Genomic DNA, 23102 nt, shown 5'->3' on the forward strand with positions numbered 1-23102 from the left:
TATCAATGCATTACAAAATATCTTAGAGACAAAATCTTGAAACAAAAACAAATTTCATTAATATATCAAGTGAATACATTCATGAAATTGAGATTACATCAGAATTTATACAAGATTTCCCTAAGCTGCTAAACCTAACATCAACAGCCTTAGTCCTAGCTAAGAAGCCTGACAAAGCTGATGATGAAGAAAAACAGGATGAAGACGAGATTAAATCATTTCTTCTTCCTACTCTCAACAAACAGAATGGCGAGTCGGATGATTCGCTCTTGCTGGCGGAGAGCTTCCAGCCTTTCCTCCTCCAATCGCTCCAGATGGCGATGGTAGTCCATATAGAAGAACAGGAGGTGGGTCGGTACCTCCTGTGGGACAGAGTCCCATATCTCCTCAGGAATGGCCGTGACGTGCCATTCCTGCTGCCAGTCGGCACAGCTTAGCTCCATATTGAAGTTTTGGTAGTTCAAAAACATGTTGTATCTGACCATTGTGTTTTTGAAAAAAGTATGAAGGTAAGTTTGTGAGAAAGGATTTGATGGGAAGGCTGATGTGAAGTGGCTGCTTATATAGGTAAGAGAATGCCAGGAGACGTAAAAGTATTTAATGCTGACAGGTAGAATTAATTCTACCTCATCTCCCCAGACTTGGAAAAAGAATAACATTCATTGGAAGAAGAAAACATGGTTGAATGCGCACAAGAAACAAGTAAAAGTGGACTGTTCAAGTATGAATACCATTAACCCTAACCATAGTGACTATTAATCTTCCACTTCAACATATTCTAGTTTGAACCGAGACTGTTATCAATTTTTATCCACAGATAAGTCAAGTAAAGAATTAGACTGTAATATCAGAACTTAGACTTATATCAGAACTTAACAGTCATCAGAACATAATTTCTTAACTCGAAAAGGGAATGCCTATCTGAGTAAATCCTCATACAAGTTCTGAGTTATACTCTTCAGAACTTAATCGTCAGAATATGCAACCAGAACTTGTCCTCAGAGTTAGTGCAAAATGACACAATGACTGTTTATCTAAAACAACATAGACCACCACAGTAATGTTCATCATTCAGAGGGAGTGATTAGTGTGTGCATTAAGCTAAATTTCAGACAAGGAGTAAAGTTTGATTCACTTCAGTACATCTTAGAAATAAGGCATAACTAAAATTTTGCTAAAGAGCTGTCATTATCCTGAAACCTACTGATGAATGAGTTCATGCTTGAGTCCACCTCAACTGTTTTGTGCTAATTTTATGCATCTTTTTAAATTCTATTTTACAGTGGCTTCTCAGTGTAAGTGAGTCACGACTGCTTATCAGAATTTATACTATTATCAGAGTATTTCTCCAGTAATCATAGAGTGTGAAAAGTCACCAAGAAAATATTTTGCTTTTCTAATGCATATTTACTTAATACCAGCAATGCACTTGGGTCGTCCCTTCCACATTTTTACTCTAGATCTCAAAGGAGTACCTGATTTTATTCTTTGATCTTTTTGCTTTTTCTTTTGATAATTTAGGTTTATCAGCACTTAGTACATTCAGCAGATTTACTAGTATCAGAACTTAACAGATGAGTAGCATTATTTTAATTTGTGACTTAGTAATAAGATAAACAAAGTAAACTCAACTAAGCTCAATTATCAGAATTTGCTTGTGTCATAAGATTTCCACAGAAATAATTACTTCTTACATGGGATCATTTGTTTATTAAAGACTACTAGGTCAGTATCTAGCACAGTTATCCTCATAGGATTGAATAGTTACTTAAACAGACATATCACTTATCAGAGTTTAGAAACATATATCAGACAACAATCAGTACTTGAACGCATATTTCAATTAATCACAGAATATACAAAGAGATTACATTCTGTAAATACTGATCATAAAGTCTAATGAAACAGAACAAAACTAGACAGATTTAGAAAAAGAACCTGAAATCATTTCAAGTTCATTTACCAATCTTGTAAAAGTGGCTTCACACAGTGGTTTTGTGAAGATATCTGCTAGTTGTTGATCTGTTGGAACAAAGTGCAATTCCACTTTACCTTCATCTACATGTTCCCTTATGAAGTGGTACCTGATGCTGATGTGCTTTGTCATAGAGTGTTGAACTGGATTACCTGTCATAGCAATAGCACTTTGATTATCACAGTAAATAGGGATTTTGAAATATGTTAACCCATAATCCAGTAACTGATTCTTCATCCAAAGAATCTGTGCACAACAGCTTCCTGCAGCAATATACTCTGCTTCTGCAGTTGATGTGGAAATTGACTTTTGTTTCTTGCTAAACCAAGAAACCAATCTGCCTCCAAGAAATTGGTAGCTTCCACTTGTGCTTTTCCTGTCAATTTTGCAACCTGCAAAATCTGCATCTGAGTAACCTATTAGTTTAAAATCTGATTCTCTAGGATACCACAATCCCAGATCAGCTGTTCCTTTAAGATACTTAAAGATTCTCTTCACAGCTGTTAAGTGAGGTTCTCTTGGATCTGCTTGAAATCTTACACAAAGACAGGTAGCATACATGATATCAGGTCTACTAGCAGTTAGATAGAGTAGAGATCCAATCATACCTCTGTAATCAGTAATATCTACTGATTTACCAGTATCCTTATCCAGTTTTGTTGCAGTGGCCATGGGAGTGGATGCACTTGAACAATCTTGCATTCCGAATTTCTTTAGCAAGTTTCTGGTGTACTTAGTTTGACAAATAAAAGTGCCTTCTTCATTCTGCTTGACTTGAAGGCCCAGAAAATAGCTAAGTTCCCCCATCATACTCATCTGATATTTTGACTGCATCAGTTTGGCAAACTTCTTGCAAAGTCTGTCATTTGTAGACCCAAAAATGATATCATCAACATAAATCTGGACGAGAAGTAAGTCCTTTCCGTGGTTGAGGTAGAACAGTGTTTTGTCTATTGTTCCTCTATTGAATCCACTTTCCAGAAGAAACTGAGCTAAAGTCTCATACCATGCTCTAGGAGCTTGCTTAAGTCCATAAAGTACTTTATCAAGCCTGTAGACATAATCTGGATGTTTGGAATCTACAAAGCCTGGAGGTTGTTCAACATATACTTCCTCCTCCAATTCTCCATTGAGAAAAGCACTTTTCACATCCATTTGAAAGACGGTAAACTTTTTATGAGCAGCATAAGCCAAAAATATCCTTATGGCTTCTAACCTAGCAACTGGTGCAAATATTTCATCATAATCAATTCCCTCCTGTTGAGAATATCCTTTTGCAACTAGCCTTGCCTTATTCCTTGTAATTATGCCATCACTGTCAGTTTTGTTTCTGAACACCCACTTTGTACCAACAACAGATCTATTCTTTGGTCTTGGCACTAGGGTCCAGACTTTGTTTCTTTCAAATTCATTTAACTCTTCCTGCATTGCTTGCACCCAATCAGCATCTTGAAGAGCTTCTTCCACTTTCTTTGGCTCAGTCTAAGAAAGAAAAGAATTGTAAAGACATTCATTTGAAGTACCTGTTCTAGTTCTGACACCTGCATCAGGATTTCCAATTATCAAATCAGGTGTATGTGACTTTGTCCACTTCCTTGCAGATGGAAGGTTTTCTCTAGAACTGGATGCTCCCCCATGATCCATGTTGTCTTCATTTTCATTTTCTGATGCTCCCCCTGAAACTATGCTCTCTGAGTTGGATTCTTCAGAATTTAGATTTTCAGCACTATGATACCACTTGTCAGAACTTGATGAATCAGAACTTGAAGAGCCAGATGTATGTTCTGATGTTTCTTGAGATGTGGTAGGATCTTGAGTATGCTCAACCTGCATAGGTGCATCTTTCTTTGACGTAGTCACCACAATTTCAATAACGTCAGAGTCTAATCCATCAGAGTTTACAGTATCAGGACTTAGACTGTCAGGATTTTCAGTATCAGAATTTGAGTCTTCATTTTCAAATCTCAGCTGATCATGGTCAATGAAATCTTCAAGACCAGTAATCTTCTTATCATCAAAAGAGACATTTATAGATTCCATGACCACTTTTGTTCTCAAATTATAGACTCTGAAGGCTTTTGTGGAAAGTGGATATCCAACAAAGATTCCTTCATCAGCTTTTAGATCAAACTTGGATAGTTGTTCAGGATGAGTCTTGAGAACAAAACACTTGCATCCAAATACATGAAATTACTTCAGATTTGGATTCTTTTTCTTCACCATCTCATATGGTGTTTTTCCATGCTTGTTAATAAGTGTTGCATTTTGAGTAAAACAAGCAGTCTGTACAGCTTCAGCCCAGAAATAGGTTGGAAGCTTTGCTTCTTCAAGCATTGTACGTGCAGCTTCAATGAGAGTTCTATTCTTCCTTTCAACAACTTCATTTTGCTGTGGAGTTCCAGGAGCAGAAAATTCCTGCTTTATTCCATGGTTTTTACAGAACTCTTCCATCATCAAATTCTTGAACTCAGTGCCACTATCACTCCTTAAGATTTTCACAGAATCTTTGACCAATTTATCCAGATGTTTGACATGATCAATCAAGATAGATGCAGTTTCATTTTTTATGTGCAAGAAATACACCCATGTGTATCTGGTAAACTCATCCACTATGACCAACGCATACTTCTTCTTTGCAATAGACATGACATTCACTGGACCAAATAGATCAACATGTAGTAGATGATAAGGCTCAAGAATTGATGATTCAGTCTTGCTCTTGAATGAAGATTTTCTTTGTTTGGCCTTCTGATATGAATCACAAAGACCATCAGGAGCAAATACTGACTTTGGCAATCCTCTCACAAGATCTTTCTTGACCAGTTCATTTATATTATTGAAATTTAAATGAGAGAGTTTCTTGTGCCAATTCCAGCTTTCTTCAATTGATGCTCTACTCATCAGACAGATTGCAGAACCATCAGTACTTGTTGAAAGCTTAGCTTCATAAATGTTACCACACCTGTATCCTTTCAGAACAACTTTGCCTTTAGATTTACTCACAATTTCACAGTGTTCTTCAAAGAAATTAACATGATAACCTCTGTCACAGATTTGACTTATACTCAGCAGATTGTGTTTAAGTCCTGAGACCAGAGCTACTTCTTTAATTATGACATTCCCAAGATTGATATTGCCATATCCCAATGTTTTTCCAATGTTGCCATCTCCATAGGAAACACTTGGGCCAGCTTTCTCCACAAAGTCTGATAGCAGGGCCTTATTTCCAGTCATATGTCCTGAACATCCACTGTCCAGAACTAGAATATTTTTCCTGTTGCCCTGCAATCATAAAGACCACTAATTATTAGTTTTAAGGACCCAGACTTGCTTGGATCCTTTGGTCTTATTAAGTTTGTAAACATTTGCAGCGGATTTAGCATCAGAGTTTATGTTAACATTTTTCTTTTCAGAACTTACATTATCAGACTTTGAATCAGAATTTACACTAGAAGGAACAATGGAAACTTTCTTCAAAGAAGGTTTTATTTGATAATAATCATAGTACAAACTATGATATTCCTTACTAGTATAAATGGAATGCCATAAACTGCCACAATGAAAACAAGGATTTTGTGGTTTGTATCTAACAGACTGACTCTTAACTCCTGATTTTGAAGGTAAGGAGTTAATATTCTTATTCTTCCTGCAAAAAGAAGCCAGATGATTAGAACTTCCACAGTTATGACATGTTTTCCTAGGAGCATCGGGAACAGGTTTATAATCATTGCTTTTATTCACACCTTCCTTTCCATTCCTATTTTTCCTAGGTGATTTTACCTTGTTTGCATTCTTAACATCTTTCAGCTTATGCTTAAGCTGCTTCTTTGTCATTAAGCCTATGTTTACTTCAGCTGTCTTTTCATGTTTTAGTTTGTCAGAAGTTAATTCCTCTTTAACTTCTGATTTCTCATTTTCAGACTTTACAGTTACAAACTTAACAGGTTTTAACTTTGGCTTTTGCTTAACAACAGGCTTAATTTCTTCAGTTCCTTTATCATTCTTATCCTCTCCATAACCTAAGCCCTCTTTCCAGTTTCCACTACTTAGCAAATTTTGAGTTGTTTTACCAGAATTAGTCCAAGTCCTGATAATCTCTCTTTCCTTTTCTAACTCAGTTTTTAGAGATTCATTCATTTTTAGCACTTCATCCCTAACATAGAAAGCATCATCTCTATCCTTCTGAGTTTGATGAAACATGACTAACTCTTTTTCTAAGAAATCATTTCTTTTCTTAAAAGCAAGATTTTCAGAAGTTAATCTTTCACATATTAAAGTTTGATCTCTATAACTAACAAACATGGTTTTAAGATATCTTCTCAACTCATTAATATCATCAGTATGAAAAGCATAAGTAGTCTGAGGTACCTTTGTTTCAGCAGCTTCAGAACTGCTCTCAGCACTTTCTTTATCAGCATTTGCCATTAATGCATAGTTCTCCTCACTTTCAGAGTCTGAGGTGTCTGTCCAGCTTTTCTGCTTTGTGACAAGAGCCTTGCCTTTGTCACCCTTTACATTTTTGCAATCAGGAGATATGTGGCATTTCTCACCACAGTTATAGCATTTAACATTGGTATAATCTCCTCTGTCAGACTTTCCTCCTCTGCCTTCAGATCTTCTGAAATTCTTCTTATCAGAACTTATGCCTTTCCTGGAAAACTTTTTTCCCTTCCTGAACTTCCTGTATGCAATCTTTGTGATTCCTTTCACCATAAGAGCACACAGCTTCATCATCTCCTCATCAGCATCAGTCTCAGGCAAGCTTTCAGAATCTGAGTCATCATCACTTTCAGAACTTGATGACTTAGTATCAGACTTTATAACAAGAGCTTTACCCTTGTCTTTCCTTGAGGAAGCTGCTTTGGGGGATTCTTCTTCAGCCTTAAGAGCAACTGTCCTTGACTTTCCTCCTTTCATCTTGCTTCTTTGTTCCATCTCAAGTTCATGAGTCTTGAGCATTCCATAGATTTCATCAAGAGTTGTTTCATCAAGATTGTAGTTGTCTCTTATTATTGTTGCCTTCAAATCCCAGCATTCAGGAAGAGCTAACATGAATTTAAGGTTTGAATCTTCAAGATCATACTCTTTATCAACCAATGACAAATCATTCAAAAGTTTGACAAATCTATCATATAAATCATTCAATGACTCATTAGTCTTTGAGTCAAAGTGTTCATACTCTTGAGTGAGTATTGTCTTCCTGTTCTTCTTAATTGTGTCAGTTCCCTGACACCTTGTTTCAGAGCATCCCATATCTCCTTAGCAGTCTTGCAGTTGATTACCCTGTTTGACATTACATTATCAATGGCACTATGCAGTAAGTGTCATACCTTAGCATCCTTAGCAATTGATGCTATATCTTCAGCAGTATAATCACTCTTTTCCTTTGGTACAGTCTTTGCTGCTTCACCTGCAACTGCAACAGCAAGCTTGGTTGGTTTGTGAGGCCCTTCCTTGATTCTATCAAGGTATTCTGGATTTGTTGCTTCCAGGAACATGGTCATCCTTACCTTCCATATGGGATATTCAGATGGTCTCAGTATGGGAACTCTGATGGTCTCATACCGACTCTGAATTTGTGTCTTTGGTGGTTCCTCAGTTTTGGTAGGCTTAGTTGGAGTTTCTGTGTCAGACATGATTGTGTTTGGATCTTTAACTGTATGTGTGTTAACAGATAGGCTCTGATACCACTTGTTAGGTCACACGCACTGTAGAGGGGGTGAATACAGTGTATAATACAATCAAATCGAACTTTAAAATCTTAAGTAACAGAAAACAAACTTTATTGAAATAATAAACTCTGTTACAGTATGGAACTGTTACCTCTCAGTGATGAACAAATATCACGAGAGCTGTGATAAGTGGCATTTTATACCACTTAGAACGTCTTAAAATGGCTTAAATTGGTGTCTTGAAATCAAGTATTTTGTGTATTTGATGCATTTTTCTAGTGTTTATGCATTTCAGGGTATTAGTTGCATTTCGGGGGAGGAATCATCAAGAATAAGCCTTGGCATGTGTTCACCATTGCGAGAGGAAAGGAATGGGCAGATTACGGCGAAGAAATGGAGCAAACCTGGATTTTTTCCAGTAGAGGCCTGCGCGCCCGCGCAGCAATGCTGAGCGGCCGCGCAGCAACCTGCGCGCCCGCGCAGCTATGCTGAGCGGCCGCGCAGGGTCGGGGAAAAAGATAAATTATTTTAGACTTCTACTTCTGTTTGGCTTCCAACTTCTATGTAATCTGAGTTTTATGGGACTATTATATAGGTAGATTTGAGACGTTTTCACGGAGAGTATTAAGGGGATTATGTTTTAGATTGTGTTTTATGCAAGAAGCGAAGGAGATAAGGAAGAAGACCGATTTAGCACACCACAACGAAGAGGAAGCATATTTTCTTGTGATTCTTGTTTCGTTGTAACGTTGGATGCTAGTTTTCTTGCTTTGACTTATTTACTCTTGTGACGTACTCTGTTTTAATATAATTAGTTTAGTTATTATTTTCTTGTGTTTGTTTATCATGATTTCATATGAACCCATGATGGCGATAAGTTCTATTATGGGCTAATCGTGATCATGGGGTTGCAACGGATTTATTATGGAATTCTTTAGTTAATTGTTTAATACTTTAGTGTGTGATGATTGCTTGATATCTAGTATTGGTTGTGCGTATTCGTCTTATGTGCGTCGCGAACATATAAGATAGGGTGTTAATCTCTTGTGAAGCGACGGTGGATCTTGAGATTTAGAACTTGCCATGCTAGCATAGGTTCATGTACGTTGTGCATGATTAGTGGGTAACTCTAACAATTTTATTTGCCCTATGTAATCAAAAAGGAATAACTTGTGCTTAAATCGTTGTGTTGTCAATTTCTGTAGACATATAGGAACTCAACATAATTGATGATTATTCAACTTCTATCTTAATTGTGGATGCTTGGTGGAATGGTATTAGTACAATGAAAGTTGGCTTTTATCAGTTTCGTGTTATTCGATTAATATCATCACCGTCACATGCTAAAGGTAATAACAATGGCTATAGAAGGAAGTAATAATGAAGTTGTGATCTCATGAGTGTTTTATTATTGATAAATTGAAGTGTTAGTTAAGTGGTTAATTAAGTAGTTAATTATAGTTAATATTTAATCAACAATTTTAAGTGTTATTATCTTAACATTGAGAAGTAATCATACATTGGTGAGTGAGTTTAATTAGACAATAATTTAGTCTGAGTCTCTGAGGGAACGAACTAGAAAATATTCTATATTACTTGCGAACGCGTATACTTGCGTGAATATTAGCGCGTGTTTTCGCCCTAACAAGTTTTTGGCGCTGCTGCCGGGGACTCGGCGTATTTGTTTAGTTTATGTACTTACCATCATTGGTCATTAGGACTCAGTGATTAGGACGTAGTAGTTACTTATTTTTTCTGGTTGTATTTCAGGTACTTTAGCAAGCGTTTATGCAAACTCGTTCTCGTGCTCGCAAGAGGACTTTAGATACAGCTGAGGAGACAGACGAAGTTCTTGATATTCCGGAGAAGTTAGATTTTGAGGATTCGGATTCAGGAACTGAGCAGAAAGAACCAGTAAACATGGGAGATCGTATTGTTCAAGCTGATCCAGCTCTTATGGATTTTTCTCGGCCTAAAATTGTTGACATTCAGTCAAGCATCCTTCATCCGGCTATTCAAGCTAACACCTTTGAAATCAAGCTGGGCACTATTCAGATGGTGCAGAATTCTGTTTCTTTTGGAGGAGCGGCAACTGAAGACCCCAACATGCACATAAGGAATTTTGTCGAGATCTGCAGCACTTTTAAGTATAATGGCGTGACTGATGAGGCTATCAAGTTGAGGCTTTTCCCATTCTCACTAAGGGACAAGGCTAAAGACTGGTTACATTCTGAACCAGCTGGGTCCATCACTACGTGGCAAGATCTTGCGCAAAAGTTTCTGGTGAAGTTTTATCCGATGGCAAAGACTGCTGCTATGAGGAGTGCTCTTACTCAGTTTGCGCAGCAACCTACAGAATCTATGTGCGAGGCTTGGGAACGCTACAAGGAAATATTGAGAAAATGTCCACATCATGGAATGCCGGATTGGATGGTGATCACTGGTTTCTATAATGGTTTGGGGGCCCAATCTCGGCCCATGCTCGATGCAGCAGCTGGAGGCGCCTTATGGGCTAAAAGCTATACTGAGGCGTATAATCTTATCGAGACGATGGCTGCAAATGAGCATCAAAACCCAACTCAGAGGATGACGTCAGGCAAGGTAGCAGGTATTCTGGAAGTTGATGCAGCCACCGCTATTGCAGCCCAGCTCCAAGCGCTATCAATGAAGGTTGATTCTTTGGCTACGTATGGAGTTAATCAAATAGCTATGGTTTGTGAGCTTTGTGCAGATGCTACGGATCAGTGTTCTCTTGTAAACGAATCTGTTCAGTATGTGAATAATTATCAGCGACAACAGCAGCCTGTGCCAGCGACCTATCATCCTAACAACAGAAATCATCCAAATTTCAGCTGGGGGAATAATCAGAATGCTATTCAGCCACCATATCAGCAAGGAGTGAATAAACAGTTTAACCCACCTGGATTCCAGCAACCACAGCAGTATGCTACAAGGCAATCATATCCGCAACAGGGAAGTGCAGCTGCACCTACTAGTGCTGATTTTGAGGAACTTAAGCTGTTGTGCAAGAGTCAGGCGGTTTCTATCAAGACCTTGGAAAATCAAATTGGTCAATTAGCCAATGCAGTGCTCAATCGTCAACCTGGCACTCTTCCCAGTGACACGGAAGTACCAGGCAGGAAGGAAGCTAAAGAGCAAGTCAAGGCTATTACCTTAAGGTCTGGAAAAGTAGCTGAGGCTGAAAAGGCAAAAGAAGTAGAAGCTGAAATTAGAGGTGAAGAATCTAAGCAAAAGGAGAAAGCGGCGGAACCAAGGAAGACTACTGTTGAACACACTCTGCCTGAGGCTAATACAGGGGAGAAACAGCTCTATCCTCCACCATCTTTTCCTAAGAGATTGCAGCAACAAAAGCTGGATAGACAGTTCGGGAAGTTTCTGGAGGTGTTCAAGAAACTTCACATCAATATACCTTTCGCTGAGGCTCTGGAACAAATGCCTAGTTATGCGAAGTTTATGAAGACTATTCTTTCAAGGAAGGTGAAACTGGATGACCTTGAAACCGTTGCTCTCACGGAAGAATGCAGCGCTGTTCTGCAACAAAAGTTACCACCAAAACTGAAAGATCCAGGGAGCTTCACCATTCCTTGCACAATTGGCAATCTGACGTTTGACAAGTGCCTTTGTGATTTGGGAGCAAGCATTAATCTGATGCCGTTGTCAATCTTTAAAAAACTGGATCTGCCTGATCCAAAACCCACGTACATGTCACTACAATTGGCTGACCGTTCCATTACTTACCCAAGGGGCATAGTTGAGGATGTGCTCGTCAAGGTGGATAAGCTCTTCTTTCCTGCAGATTTTGTTATTCTGGATTTTGAGGAAGATAAGAAGATTCCCATAATCTTGGGGAGGCCTTTCTTGGCTACTGGCCGTACCTTGATAGATGTGCAAAAAGGGGAACTTACTATGCGGGTCCAAGATCAGGATGTGACCTTCAACGTATTCAAGGCAATGAAATTCCCTACAGAAGATGAGGAGTGCTTAAAAGTGGATGTGATTGATTCTGCGGTTACTTCAGAACTCGATCACATGCTAATGTCTGATGCATTGGAAAAGGCCTTAGTGGGGGATTTTGACAGCGATGATGAAGATAGCAACGAGCAATTACAATATCTGAACGCTTCTCCCTGGAAGCGAAAGCTGGACATACCATTTGAATCTCTTGGTACTTCTGACCTCAAGAACGCTGATGGGAAGCTCAAACCATCAATAGAGGAAGCACCTACCTTGGAGCTCAAGCCATTACCTGAACACTTGAGGTATGTTTTTTTAGGTGATTCATCTACGTTACCTGTTATTATTTCATCTGACCTTTCAGGTAGTGAGGAAGACAAGCTCTTAAGGATTTTGAGAGAATTCAAATCGGCTATTGGATGGACCATAGCAGACATCAAGGGGATAAGTCCTTCATATTGTATGCATAAAATTCTGCTAGAGGAAGGTAGTAAGCCAACTGTGGAACAGCAGCGAAGACTGAATCCCATCATGAAGGAGGTGGTGAAGAAAGAAATTCTGAAATGGCTAGATGCAGGCATCATTTATCCTATTTCTGACAGCTCGTGGGTGAGCCCCGTACAATGTGTACCTAAGAAGGGAGGTATCACTATGGTCGCAAATGAAAAGAATGAGCTCATCCCTACTCGAACAGTTACAGGATGGAGAGTATGCATGGATTATAGAAAATTGAACAAAGCCACAAGGAAGGATCACTTCCCCCTTCCATTTATTGATCAGATGCTTGACAGATTGGCGGGTCATGAGTATTTTTGTCTTCTGGATGGTTATTCCGGGTATAATCAGATTTGTATTGCACCAGAGGATCAGGAAAAGACTACCTTCACTTGTCCATTTGGCACATTTGCTTTTCGCAGAGTTTCGTTTGGGTTATGTGGCGCACCGGCCACCTTTCAGAGATGTATGATGGCTATATTCTCTGACATGATTGGAAATAACGTCGAAGTGTTCATGGATGACTTCTCCGTCTTTGGACACTCATATGATGAATGTTTGAATAATCTGCGCGCCGTACTCAAAAGATGCGTGGAAACTAATTTGGTGCTTAATTGGGAGAAATGTCATTTTATGGTGCGTGAAGGCATTATCCTTGGGCATAAGGTCTCTAGCAAGGGTCTGGAGGTGGACAAAGCCAAGGTGGGAGTCATTGAAAATCTTCCCCCACCTAATTCTGTGAAAGGAATCCGTAGTTTTCTTGGTCATGCGGGTTTTTATCGGTGATTCATCAAGGACTTTTCAAAGATATCTAAGCCGTTGTGCAATTTGCTTGAGAAAGATGTGCCTTTCAAATTTGATGATGAATGTTTGGCAGCATTCGAGACTCTCAAGGAGAGTTTGATCACGGCACCAGTCATTACAGCACCAGATTGGACAGAACCATTTGAGATGATGTGTGATGTGAGTGATTATGCGGTAGGTGCAGTTCTGGGACAGCGCAAGAAAAATCTCTTCCATGTGGTCTACTATGCGAGTAAGACTTTAAATGGTGCCCAATTGAACTACACCACTACTGAGAAGGAGCTTTTGGCTATAGTCTTTGGCTTTGAGAAATTTCGATCTTATCTGCTTGGTACGAAAGTAACAGTATTCACTGATCATGCAGCTATTCGCTATCTGGTTTCTAAGAAGGATTCGAAGCCGAGACTCATTCGTTGGGTGCTTTTACTTCAGGAATTTGAGTTAGAGATCAAAGATAGAAAAGGTACTGAGAATCAAGTAGCTGACCATCTCTCTAGGTTGGAGAATCCCGATTCTACTTCACAAGATAGGACGTTAATCAATGAATCTTTTCCGGATGAGCAGTTGTTTGCAATTCAGGAGGAAGAACCATGGTTTGCAGATATTGTAAACTATCTCGTCAGCAATATAATGCCTCTTAATTTGACATCCGCTCAAAAGAAGAAGTTTCTGTATGAGGTGAAGTGGTATATGTGGGATGAACCATATTTATTTAGACAGGGAGCTGACCAGATCATCAGGAGATGTATCCCGTTCTGTGAGACGGGGGGGATATTACGAGACTGCCATTCCATGATTTATGGGGGACACTATGGAGGTGAGAAGACGGCAGCTCGTATTCTACAAGCAGGTTTTTTCTGGCCTACTTTGTTCAAGGATGCTCATCAGTTTGTTTTAAGGTGTGATCGTTGCCAAAGAGTGGGAAATTTGTCAAGGAAGGATGAAATGCCATTAAATGTGATGCTTGAAGTCGAGGTCTTTGATGTATGGGGAATCGATTTCATGGGGCCTTTTATCTCGTCTTGCAATAATCAGTACATCTTGCTGGCAGTCGATTATGTCTCAAAATGGGTCGAAGTTAAAGCTTTACCGACAAATGATGTAAAGGCAGTACTAAATTTTCTTCATAAGCAAATTTTTACAAGGTTTGGAACACCTCGGGTAATCATAAGTGATGAAGGATCGCATTTTTGCAACCGTAAGTTCACTTCTATGATGCAGCGTTATAATATGAATCATCGAGTAGCTACTGCCTATCATCCGCAAACAAATGGTCAAGCGGAAGTGTCTAACAGAGAGATAAAGCGCATTCTAGAGAAGGTTGTTTGTCCGTTAAGGAAGGATTGGTCTTTAAAGCTCGATGAAGCTGTTTGGGCTTACAGAACAGCATACAAAACTCCACTTGGGATGTCACCGTTTCAGTTGGTGTACGGTAAGGGATGTCATCTACCGGCGGAGCTTGAGCATAAGGCCTACTGGGCATTGAAGAAATTGAACCTGGATTTAGATGCAGCTGGTAAGAAAAGAATGCTTCAGCTTAATGAACTTGATGAATTTCGACTTCAAGCGTACGAGAATAACAAAATGTATAAGGAAAAGGTGAAGAGGTGGCACGATAGGAAGCTACATCCTAAGTTATTTGTGCCAAGGCAACAAGTTCTTTTATTCAACTCTCGGCTCCGACTTTTTCCTGGGAAGTTGAAATCAAGGTGGTCTGGACCTTTTATTGTCAAAACTGTGTTTCCACATGGAGCGGTGGAAATTTTTGAGAATGATTCGGACCAAGCATTCAAGGTTAACGGTCAGCGGTTGAAGCACTACTATGGGGACATGGCAAACCGAGAGGTGGTTAGTGCCATTTTGTTGACTACTTGAGAAAGGTACGGAACGTCAAGCTAATGACGAAAAAGAAGCGATGCGTGGGAGGCAACCCATGAATTGTTGTTACAGGAACCCTTAGAAGTTAATAACCTATCCAAAAACACAAAAAAATCAGAAAACAGGTGCTGAAAAAAAAAATTCCAGAGACCCTCTGCGCGCCCGCGCAGCTATGCTGAGCGGCCGCGCAGGGGTCGAGTTCCAGAAAATTTTTTACAGTTCAGAAAAAAAAAAACCAAACAAAAACAAACACAAAAACAGTTTAGCCCATAAACCCACGATTTGTTCCCACTACCCCATCATTTTATCCCTTAATTCCCAAACCCTAATCTAATCCACACCCTATATATACATACACCTATCCTACATATCTCCCACAAAACTTCCTACACTTTTATTCACGAATCAATGGCACCCAAGAGAGCATGCACTATTGACAGCAGCAGCACAGTTCCTACTGCTGATTCATCGAGGGGTACTGCTGCAAGGCCTCGGTTAACTGACAGAGCTGCGGAGGAGGAGTACACTAGGCTGTTGGGGAAGCCGATTCTGAAGGAGAGGGGGTTTTTACCATCAGGGAGGGATGGTGAGTTGTTGCCCATGATTGCAGAGAAGGGTTGGATAGCTTTTTGTGAGTCACCCGAAGCAGTACCGATGAGCGTTGTTCGCGAGTTCTACGCGAACGCGAAGGCTGAAAAGAATGGGTTTTCTGTAGTCCGTGGGCTGACGGTTGATTATCATCCTGCGGCGATTCGCCGTGTGATTGGACAGCGAGAGAGGAAGCCCGAGGAGGAGAACTGGAATGAAAAGACTACTGAGGATTTTGACTTGGATTTGATTTGTGCGACTCTCTGTCGACCGGGCATAGTTTGGACCCGCAGTACAGGCAATAATGAGTATCGTCACTTTCCGGTGATCGCCATGAACAGGTATGCCCGTGCATGGAATGCATTTATTTGTGCTAATATTTTGCCTTCTTCGCATGCACATGAGGTCACAGTTGAGAGAGCACAGCTGTTGTGGGGAATTCTGAATGAGGAGTACTATGTGGACCTTGGTGAGTTTATCTACCAAGGAATTCTGAAGTTTTTGAGGGGAGCAAAGCATATGAACATCCCTTATGCATCCACGGTTACGAAGCTATGCCGAGCAGTGGGAGTGAACTGGCCGGCTCATGAGCAGTTGCAGTTGCCAGCAGCTTCGATTGATTCTGGCACTCTGAATGGGATGCAGGAGTGGACTGGTGGTGAGCCTGAGGAGTATGGGCTGCGTTATCGTCTTCCAGGAGGGCGTCCAGCATGAGGTGCTACTATGGCTAGGCCAGGGCGTGATGAAGGCTGGTTCTTCGAGAGCTCAGGAGGGTGCTGGGATGGGTGATGCCCAGTATAGGAGGCTTTCACGGCGGATGAATGCCATGTATGAGACGCAGAGCAGGTTTGCTCAGGAGCTCACCCTTGCGTTAGGGACTGCTTTTCGAGGCCTTGGAGCTGATATCCAGTGGCCAGTTTTTGGTGAGGACTCTGCATACCCACCGCCTGATACTCCACCCACTGAGGGTGATGATGATGATGACTCCGAGTAGGTATACCCTGTGTTCCTTTCTACTACTTTCACTGAGGACAGTGAAGATTTTTAGTTTGGGGGTGGTAGTTAAGGAATATTGTGTGTGTGTCATTTAGTTGCATATTCATGATAGTTTAGTTCATATAGTTGCATAATTTATGCCATTTAGTTTTTTTTTATGAATGTCATGTAGCTCATGCATTTACCATGATCCCTTTTGCAATAAGTTATCGACTGAATTGTGATATTGATGCGAGTGTAGTGATAGCATTAAAGTGATATTAAGTTGTGTAGGTTGATATGCATGCTAGAAACAATTGTAAGTCCACTAAGTCTTAAAGAATGCGTAAGGGCTAGATTGTTGTTATGATTTGGTTGTTTTCAAGGTCAATCTACTTATTATGCTTAGAATTCGATTATAGGTTCTTAGTGATAAAGACATGAAAAAAGAAAAAAATATGGAGAAAAAAATATGGAAGTTGTTGCTAGTTGTGGCTAGGCATCAAATGGCTAGTAGCCGGCTCGCATATGTTGCGAGTAGTCTAGGGTTGAGCAAGATGGAGCGAAACGCACTTGCAAAAAAAAAAAAATTGTATAATTGATCAAGAGTGGGCTCTTTGGTATTCGAGTTATTAAGTTCTTAGGGGACTTTGTGCCTAGTGACCTAAGGCTTTTAGAGTCTGGGATCCGCTAACCTAACGCTCGTTACATGGATACCATTGTATAAGTCTTTTGTGGACCTCACTCATTGCACGGTCAAATAAGCATTTGAGTTGTAAATAAAAAGCACGATTCCGTAGTAAGCTCCAGAGTTCTTGTAGTGTTGTATATCACTTTGTGCCTAGAATTTTTATTCTTTGTATAATCGTAGGATTGCCTTGAGGATAGTCTAGTCATAGTAATTGGTCTAGTTCCGAAGCATATCTGTTAAGCATTTGCACACACCACGTTTCTGGCTGTATGTCCGTTTGCATGAGTTTATTGATCTTTAGTTGTCTAACTGCATTCGTTGAGATGTGACAATTTGGTTGGTTAATTGTAGTAAGGGGGATCGTTGCATTTTCATATAGATTGCATTCATGCATATTTTTATTTGTTTTTGAGTCTGTGACGCTTGAGGACAAGCATCGATTTAAGTTTGGGGGTGTGATAAGTGGCATTTTATACCACTTAGAACGTCTTAAAATGGCTTAAATTGGTGTCTTGAAATCAAGTATTTTGTGTATTTGATGCGTTTTTCTAGTGTTTATGCATTTCAGGGTATTAGTTGCATTTCGGGGGAGGAATCATCAAGAATAAGCCTTGGCATGTGTTCACCATTGCGAGAGGAAAGGAATGGGCAGATTACGGCGAAGAAACGGAGCAAACCTGGATTTTTTCCAGTAGAGGCCTGCGCGACCGCGCAGCAATGCTGAGCGGCCGCGCAGCAACCTGCGCGCCCGCGCAGCTATGCTGAGCGGCCGCGCAGGGTCGGGGAAAAAGATAAATTATTTTAGACTTCTACTTCTGTTTGGCTTCCAACTTCTATGTAATCTGAGTTTTATGGGACTATTATATAGGTAGATTTGAGACGTTTTCACGGAGAGTATTAAGGGGATTATGTTTTAGATTGTGTTTTACGCAAGAAGCGAAGGAGATAAGGAAGAAGACCGATTTAGCACACCGCAACGAAGAGGAAGCATATTTTCTTGTGATTCTTGTTTCGTTGTAACGTTGGATGCTAGTTTTCTTGCTTTGACTTATTTACTCTTGTGACGTACTCTGTTTTAATATAATTAGTTTAGTTATTATTTTCTTGTGTTTGTTTATCATGATTTCATATGAACCCATGATGGCGATAAGTTCTATAATGGGCTAATCGTGATCATGGGGTTGCAACGGATTTATTATGGAATTCTTTAGTTAATTGTTTAATACTTTAGTGTGTGATGATTGCTTGATATCTAGTATTGGTTGTGCGTATTCGTCTTATGTGCGTCGCGAACATATAAGATAGGGTGTTAATCTCTTGTGAAGCGACGGTGGATCTTGAGATTTAGAACTTGCCATGCTAGCATAGGTTCATGTACGTTGTGCATGATTAGTGGGTAACTCTAACAGTTTTATTTGCCCTATGTAATCAAAAAGGAATAACTTGTGCTTAAATCGTTGTGTTGTCAATTTCTGTAGACATATAGGAACTCAACATAATTGATGACTATTCAACTTCTATCTTAATTGTGGATGCTTGGTGGAATGGTATTAGTACAATGAAAGTTGGCTTTTATCAGTTTCGTGTTATTCGATTAATATCATCACTGTCACATGCTAAAGGTAATAACAATGGCTATAGAAGGAAGTAATAATGAAGTTGTGATCTCATGAGTGTTTTATTATTGATAAATTGAAGTGTTAGTTAAGTGGTTAATTAAGTAGTTAATTATAGTTAATATTTAATCAATAATTTTAAGTGTTATTATCTTAACACTGAGAAGTAATCATACATTGGTGAGTGAGTTTAATTAGACAATAATTTAGTCTGAGTCTTTGAGGGAACGAACTAGAAAATATTCTATATTACTTGCGAACGCGTATACTTGCGTGAATATTAGCGCGTGTTTTCGCCCTAACAAGCTGCTAGGGTTACAATAAATAATCTTCTCGAATATGATAACACTTATAGTGTAAACCCTATGTCTGTGTTTATATACTACACAGTTACAAGATAATCGCTAATTGATATGGAATATAATTCTGCTTCCTAAAATATATTAATCAGATATCTTTTCTTCCAAGTATTCCATTCTTCACGGAACTCCTTCTTCATGCATATCTCTTCTTATGTTTATCTTGATCTTCTTTCCTTTAATCAGCTACTGTCCTTATCTGATCGTCCTTCAGCACTTAAGTTCTGATATCTAACTTCTGATGATTATCTCCTGATAATATAAGTACTGATATTCTTAAGTCCTGACTTCCAGTATAAGTACTGATCAACGGTTAAGTACTGATTTGTCCTGTTAAGTCTGAAATCTAAACATAAATTATATTAGCCATGACATTATCAAATATATCTAACAGATTATAAGCAGCTGCTGGACGACAGCCTAGAGGATCCTATCGGCCGGCCGGCAGTTGAAGCCCCTCCCGTCTCCTCCGGCGAAGACGAAGAGCTCTCGAATGAAGACCCCCAGGCCTAAGTTTTCAGCACCGAGGTGCTTGACATGACTGAAGATGATCTTGTGGCAAAGTTTGCCGTTGGTGTTTCCATGGTCATACCCAACTCTTGCAACGGCTTTTTTCGTTCATCTTCTTAACTTGTAATTTTATTTTTTATAATCGATACTCCTGCCTTCGAGATTTTGTAATTTAACTAGCCTTCGGGCTTTTATATTTTAATGCATCTTTCATCTTTTGTCAGCATTGTTTTCTTTTATTTCAACCGTTTATTCGACTTTATTTATTCGTCTAATCGATTTTAATAAAACGAATTATATCTTCGGCTTTATTTGCCTTAAGAATTTATAAAACAAATTGCATCTTCGGCCTTATCCATTTTCCTTAGCAATTTTTATAAAATGAATTGTATCTTCGGCTTTATTTGCCTTAACAATTTATAAAACAAATCGCATCTTCGGCCTTATCCATTTGCCTTAGCAATTTTTATAAAACGGATTGTATCTTCGGCTTCATTTGCCTTAACAATTTTAATTCCTTACTACCCCTTATGGCCCCAAGGGTTAAAGGTCGAAGGTGACTTCGGGCTATTAATGTTTTAAGAGGCTGCTGGTGGGCGAAGGAATAGGGATGCTGATCGTTCTTTGATTGCCCCTTGACCAACATGTCATTGTTCATACGGTCAATAAGAATGTTCGGCTGGTCTTCTTCGGGATTGCCCCTGGACCAGGCCGTCTTCGTTCTGTATATGTTTTTAAATATATGCGTGATTGAGGCTGAAGGATCATGTCCTTCTCTTGGATTGTCCCTGGATAGGGTTTCCTTCGGACCTCTTTAATATCGCATAAATTTAGGGAAGGACGAAGGATAAGGTCTTATCTCAGGATTTCCCCTTAAGATCCTTCATTCGTCCTCAATATATGTGCAAATTAAATAATAGTGTTGCAGTGAAGGATGTTTGATTTTCGTGGGATTGCCCCTATGATACATGCTTCATTAATAAACTGGACAAAGGCAGCGGCCGGAGAGTTTATCATCTTCGGGATCGCCCCTAGATAATACTCATGCGGCTGCGGCTTTGGTACTTAATAAAAAAAATGTGACAGAAAGTGCGTCTTTATTTATGATTGAACTGCTTACATTCCTCATATAAAATTCAAGTGCAAACTTAACTTTTTAATAAATTTCCTACTGATAAAACTTTCGAAGATGATTGTATGCCAGGTGTTTTTGATTGCTTCGCCTAATAGTGTTTCAAGCTTGTATGTTCCGGGATGAACGACCTCGATCACCTTATAGGGCCCTTCCCAGTTAGGCTGAAGCTTTCCTTGTTTGGTTGGCATAGATGCAGCCAGCTCCCTTAGGACTAGGTCTCCGACTCCGAAAGACCTCTTCTTGATGTTGGAGTCATAATGTAGTGCCGCTTGTAGCAAGTATTTCATGTTCCTTTGGGGGGAAGCTTCTCTTTCTTCCTCCAATAAATCTACGTTCGCCCTTAGACCAAAGCTATTGGCTTCTATATTGTAGGCCTCAGTTCGGTATGATTTCAAGCCTACTTCGACTAGGATCAGGGCTTCGGTTCCATAGGCCATTCTGAAAGGGGTTTCCCCCGTTGAAGCCCTGGGGGTCGTCCGGTAGGCCCATAAGATCCAAGGGAGTTCTTATGCCCATTTTCCTTTAGCTTCGCCCAACCTCTTTTTTACTCCTTGAAAGATTACTTTGTTTGCCGCTTCGATTGCTCCATTCCCTTACGGATGGGCGATTAAAATAAACCTCTGTTCAATTCCGAAGTGGTGTAGAAACTTACGAAACTTGTTTCCAATAAACTGAGTTTCATTGTCAGAGATGCAAATCTTCGGAATTCTGAATCGAAGAATAATCTGTTCCAAGAAGAACTTCTTTGCTGCTTCTTCGGTAATGGCCGACAGAGGTCGAGTTTCGACCCACTTGGTCATGTAATCAATGGAAATTATGCAGTACTTTGCTTGCCTCGTGCTTGTTGGGAGAATGCCCACTATATCCACGGCCCACACGGCGAATGGAATGGGACTTAGCACGAAGGTCATTTCTTCTGGGGGCTGTCTCGGGACAGTGGCAAATAATTGGCACTGTACACACTTCTTGGCGTATTCGCTTGCATTGGCCTTCAGGGTTTGCCAGAAGAAACCCTGGCGAAGGATTTTAAAGGCGAGGGATTGGCCAGCCAGATGCTCGCTACAGATTCCTTCGTGCACTGCCTCAAGTGCTTGTCGCTGTTCTTCGGTATTTAGGCACCTCAGGAGGGGTTGACTGACCGATCGGCGATACATCCTTCCGTTGATGATGGTGTAGCTCGACGCCCTGTACTTGATCTTTAGGGCCTCGCTTCGGTCCGGAGGTAAGATACCTTTTTCCAGAAAGCTCCTTAGGGGACTCATCCAATCGCTCCCCTGGTGAATCTCCAGACATTCTTTCTTCTCGATCGAAGGCATCTTGGCTTCAGTGAGGTAAATAGAACCAGTTAAGTTCTGTGTCTCGGCCGAAGCTAGCCTGGAAAGGGCGTCTACCCGTACATTATTCTCCCTGCCAATTTGACTTAGCTCAAAGGTTTCAAATGACAAAGCAACATCTTTTACCTTGCTAGCATAGGCTTTCGTTCGGGGGTCTCTCTGCTCATATTCCCCCGTGAAGTGTTTCACAACCAACATGGAGTCGCTGAAGGCCCTTAAATGCTTCGCCTCAAGGCTTCGGTTCCATAGGCCATTCTGAAAGGGGTTTCCCCCGTTGAAGCCCTGGGGGTCGTCCGGTAGGCCCATAAGATCCAAGGGAGTTCTTCTGCCCATTTTCCTTTAGCTTCGCCCAGCCTCTTTTTTACTCCTTGAAAGATTACTTTGTTTGCCGCTTCGATTGCTCCATTCCCTTGCGGATGGGCGGCTGAAATAAACCTCTGTTCAATTCCGAAGTGGTGCAGAAACTTACGAAACTTATTTCCAATAAACTGAGTTCCATTGTCAGAGATGCAAATCTTCGGAATTCCGAATCGAAGAATAATCTGTTTCAAGAAGAACTTCTTTGCTGCTTCTTCGGTAATGGCCGACAGAGGTCGAGCTTCGACCCACTTGGTCATGTAACCAATGGAAATTATGCAGTACTTTGCTTGCCTCGTGCTTATTGGGAGAATGCCCACTATATCCACGGTCCACACGGTGAATGGAATGGGACTTAGCACGAAGGTCATTTCTTCTGGGGGCTGTCTCGGGACAGTGGCAAATAATTGGCACTGTACACACTTCTTGGCATATTCGCTTGCATTGGCCTTCAGGGTTTGCCAGAAGAAACCCTGAAGAAGGATTTTAAAGGCGAGGGACCGGCCAGCCAGATGCTCGCTGCAGATTCCTTCGTGCACTGCCTCAAGTGCTTGTCGCTGTTCTTCGGTGTTTAGGCACCTCAGGAGGGGCTGACTGACCGATCGGCGATACATCCTTCCGTTGATGAGGGTGTAGCTCGACGCCCTGTACTTGATCTTTAGGGCCTCCCTTCGGTCCGGAGGTAAGATACCTTTTTCCAGAAAGCTCCTTAGGGGACTCATCCAATCGCTCTCCTAG

The 23102-nt window shown here is 40.4% G+C and overlaps 2 protein-coding genes and 1 non-coding gene across 3 annotated transcripts in view; 1 reads left to right on the forward strand and 2 right to left on the reverse strand.

Moving 5' to 3' along the window:
- Positions 1 to 19541, forward strand: part of LOC141719935 (uncharacterized) — a 39369-nt gene extending 19828 nt beyond the window's left edge. Inside the window, exon 2 of the mRNA XM_074522296.1 lies at positions 19423 to 19541. Coding sequence (XP_074378397.1) covers positions 19423 to 19541 — 119 coding nt within the window. The remainder of the gene's footprint in view (positions 1 to 19422) is intronic.
- LOC141722232 (small nucleolar RNA R71) lies at positions 9961 to 10067 on the reverse strand. Its single transcript, XR_012575253.1, has one exon. It is a non-coding gene; the product is annotated as a small nucleolar RNA R71 (small nucleolar RNA).
- Positions 19542 to 20663: 1122 nt separating the features above from the next.
- Positions 20664 to 21110, reverse strand: LOC141719936 (uncharacterized). Its single transcript, XM_074522297.1, has one exon. The coding sequence runs from the start codon at positions 21108 to 21110 to the stop codon at positions 20664 to 20666; it is 447 nt and encodes a 148-aa protein (XP_074378398.1).
- Between the last annotated feature and the right edge of the window lie 1992 nt (positions 21111 to 23102).

Source organism: Apium graveolens, chromosome 4 (assembly GCF_009905375.1).
Source record: "Apium graveolens cultivar Ventura chromosome 4, ASM990537v1, whole genome shotgun sequence".
In the NCBI taxonomy this organism is placed as follows: domain Eukaryota; kingdom Viridiplantae; phylum Streptophyta; class Magnoliopsida; order Apiales; family Apiaceae; genus Apium; species Apium graveolens.

Coding starts and splice junctions, on each gene's coding strand:
- LOC141719936 (XM_074522297.1), bottom strand. CDS start 21,110: ATGGCCTATGGAACCGAAGCCCTGATCCTAGTCGAAGTAGGCTTGAAA.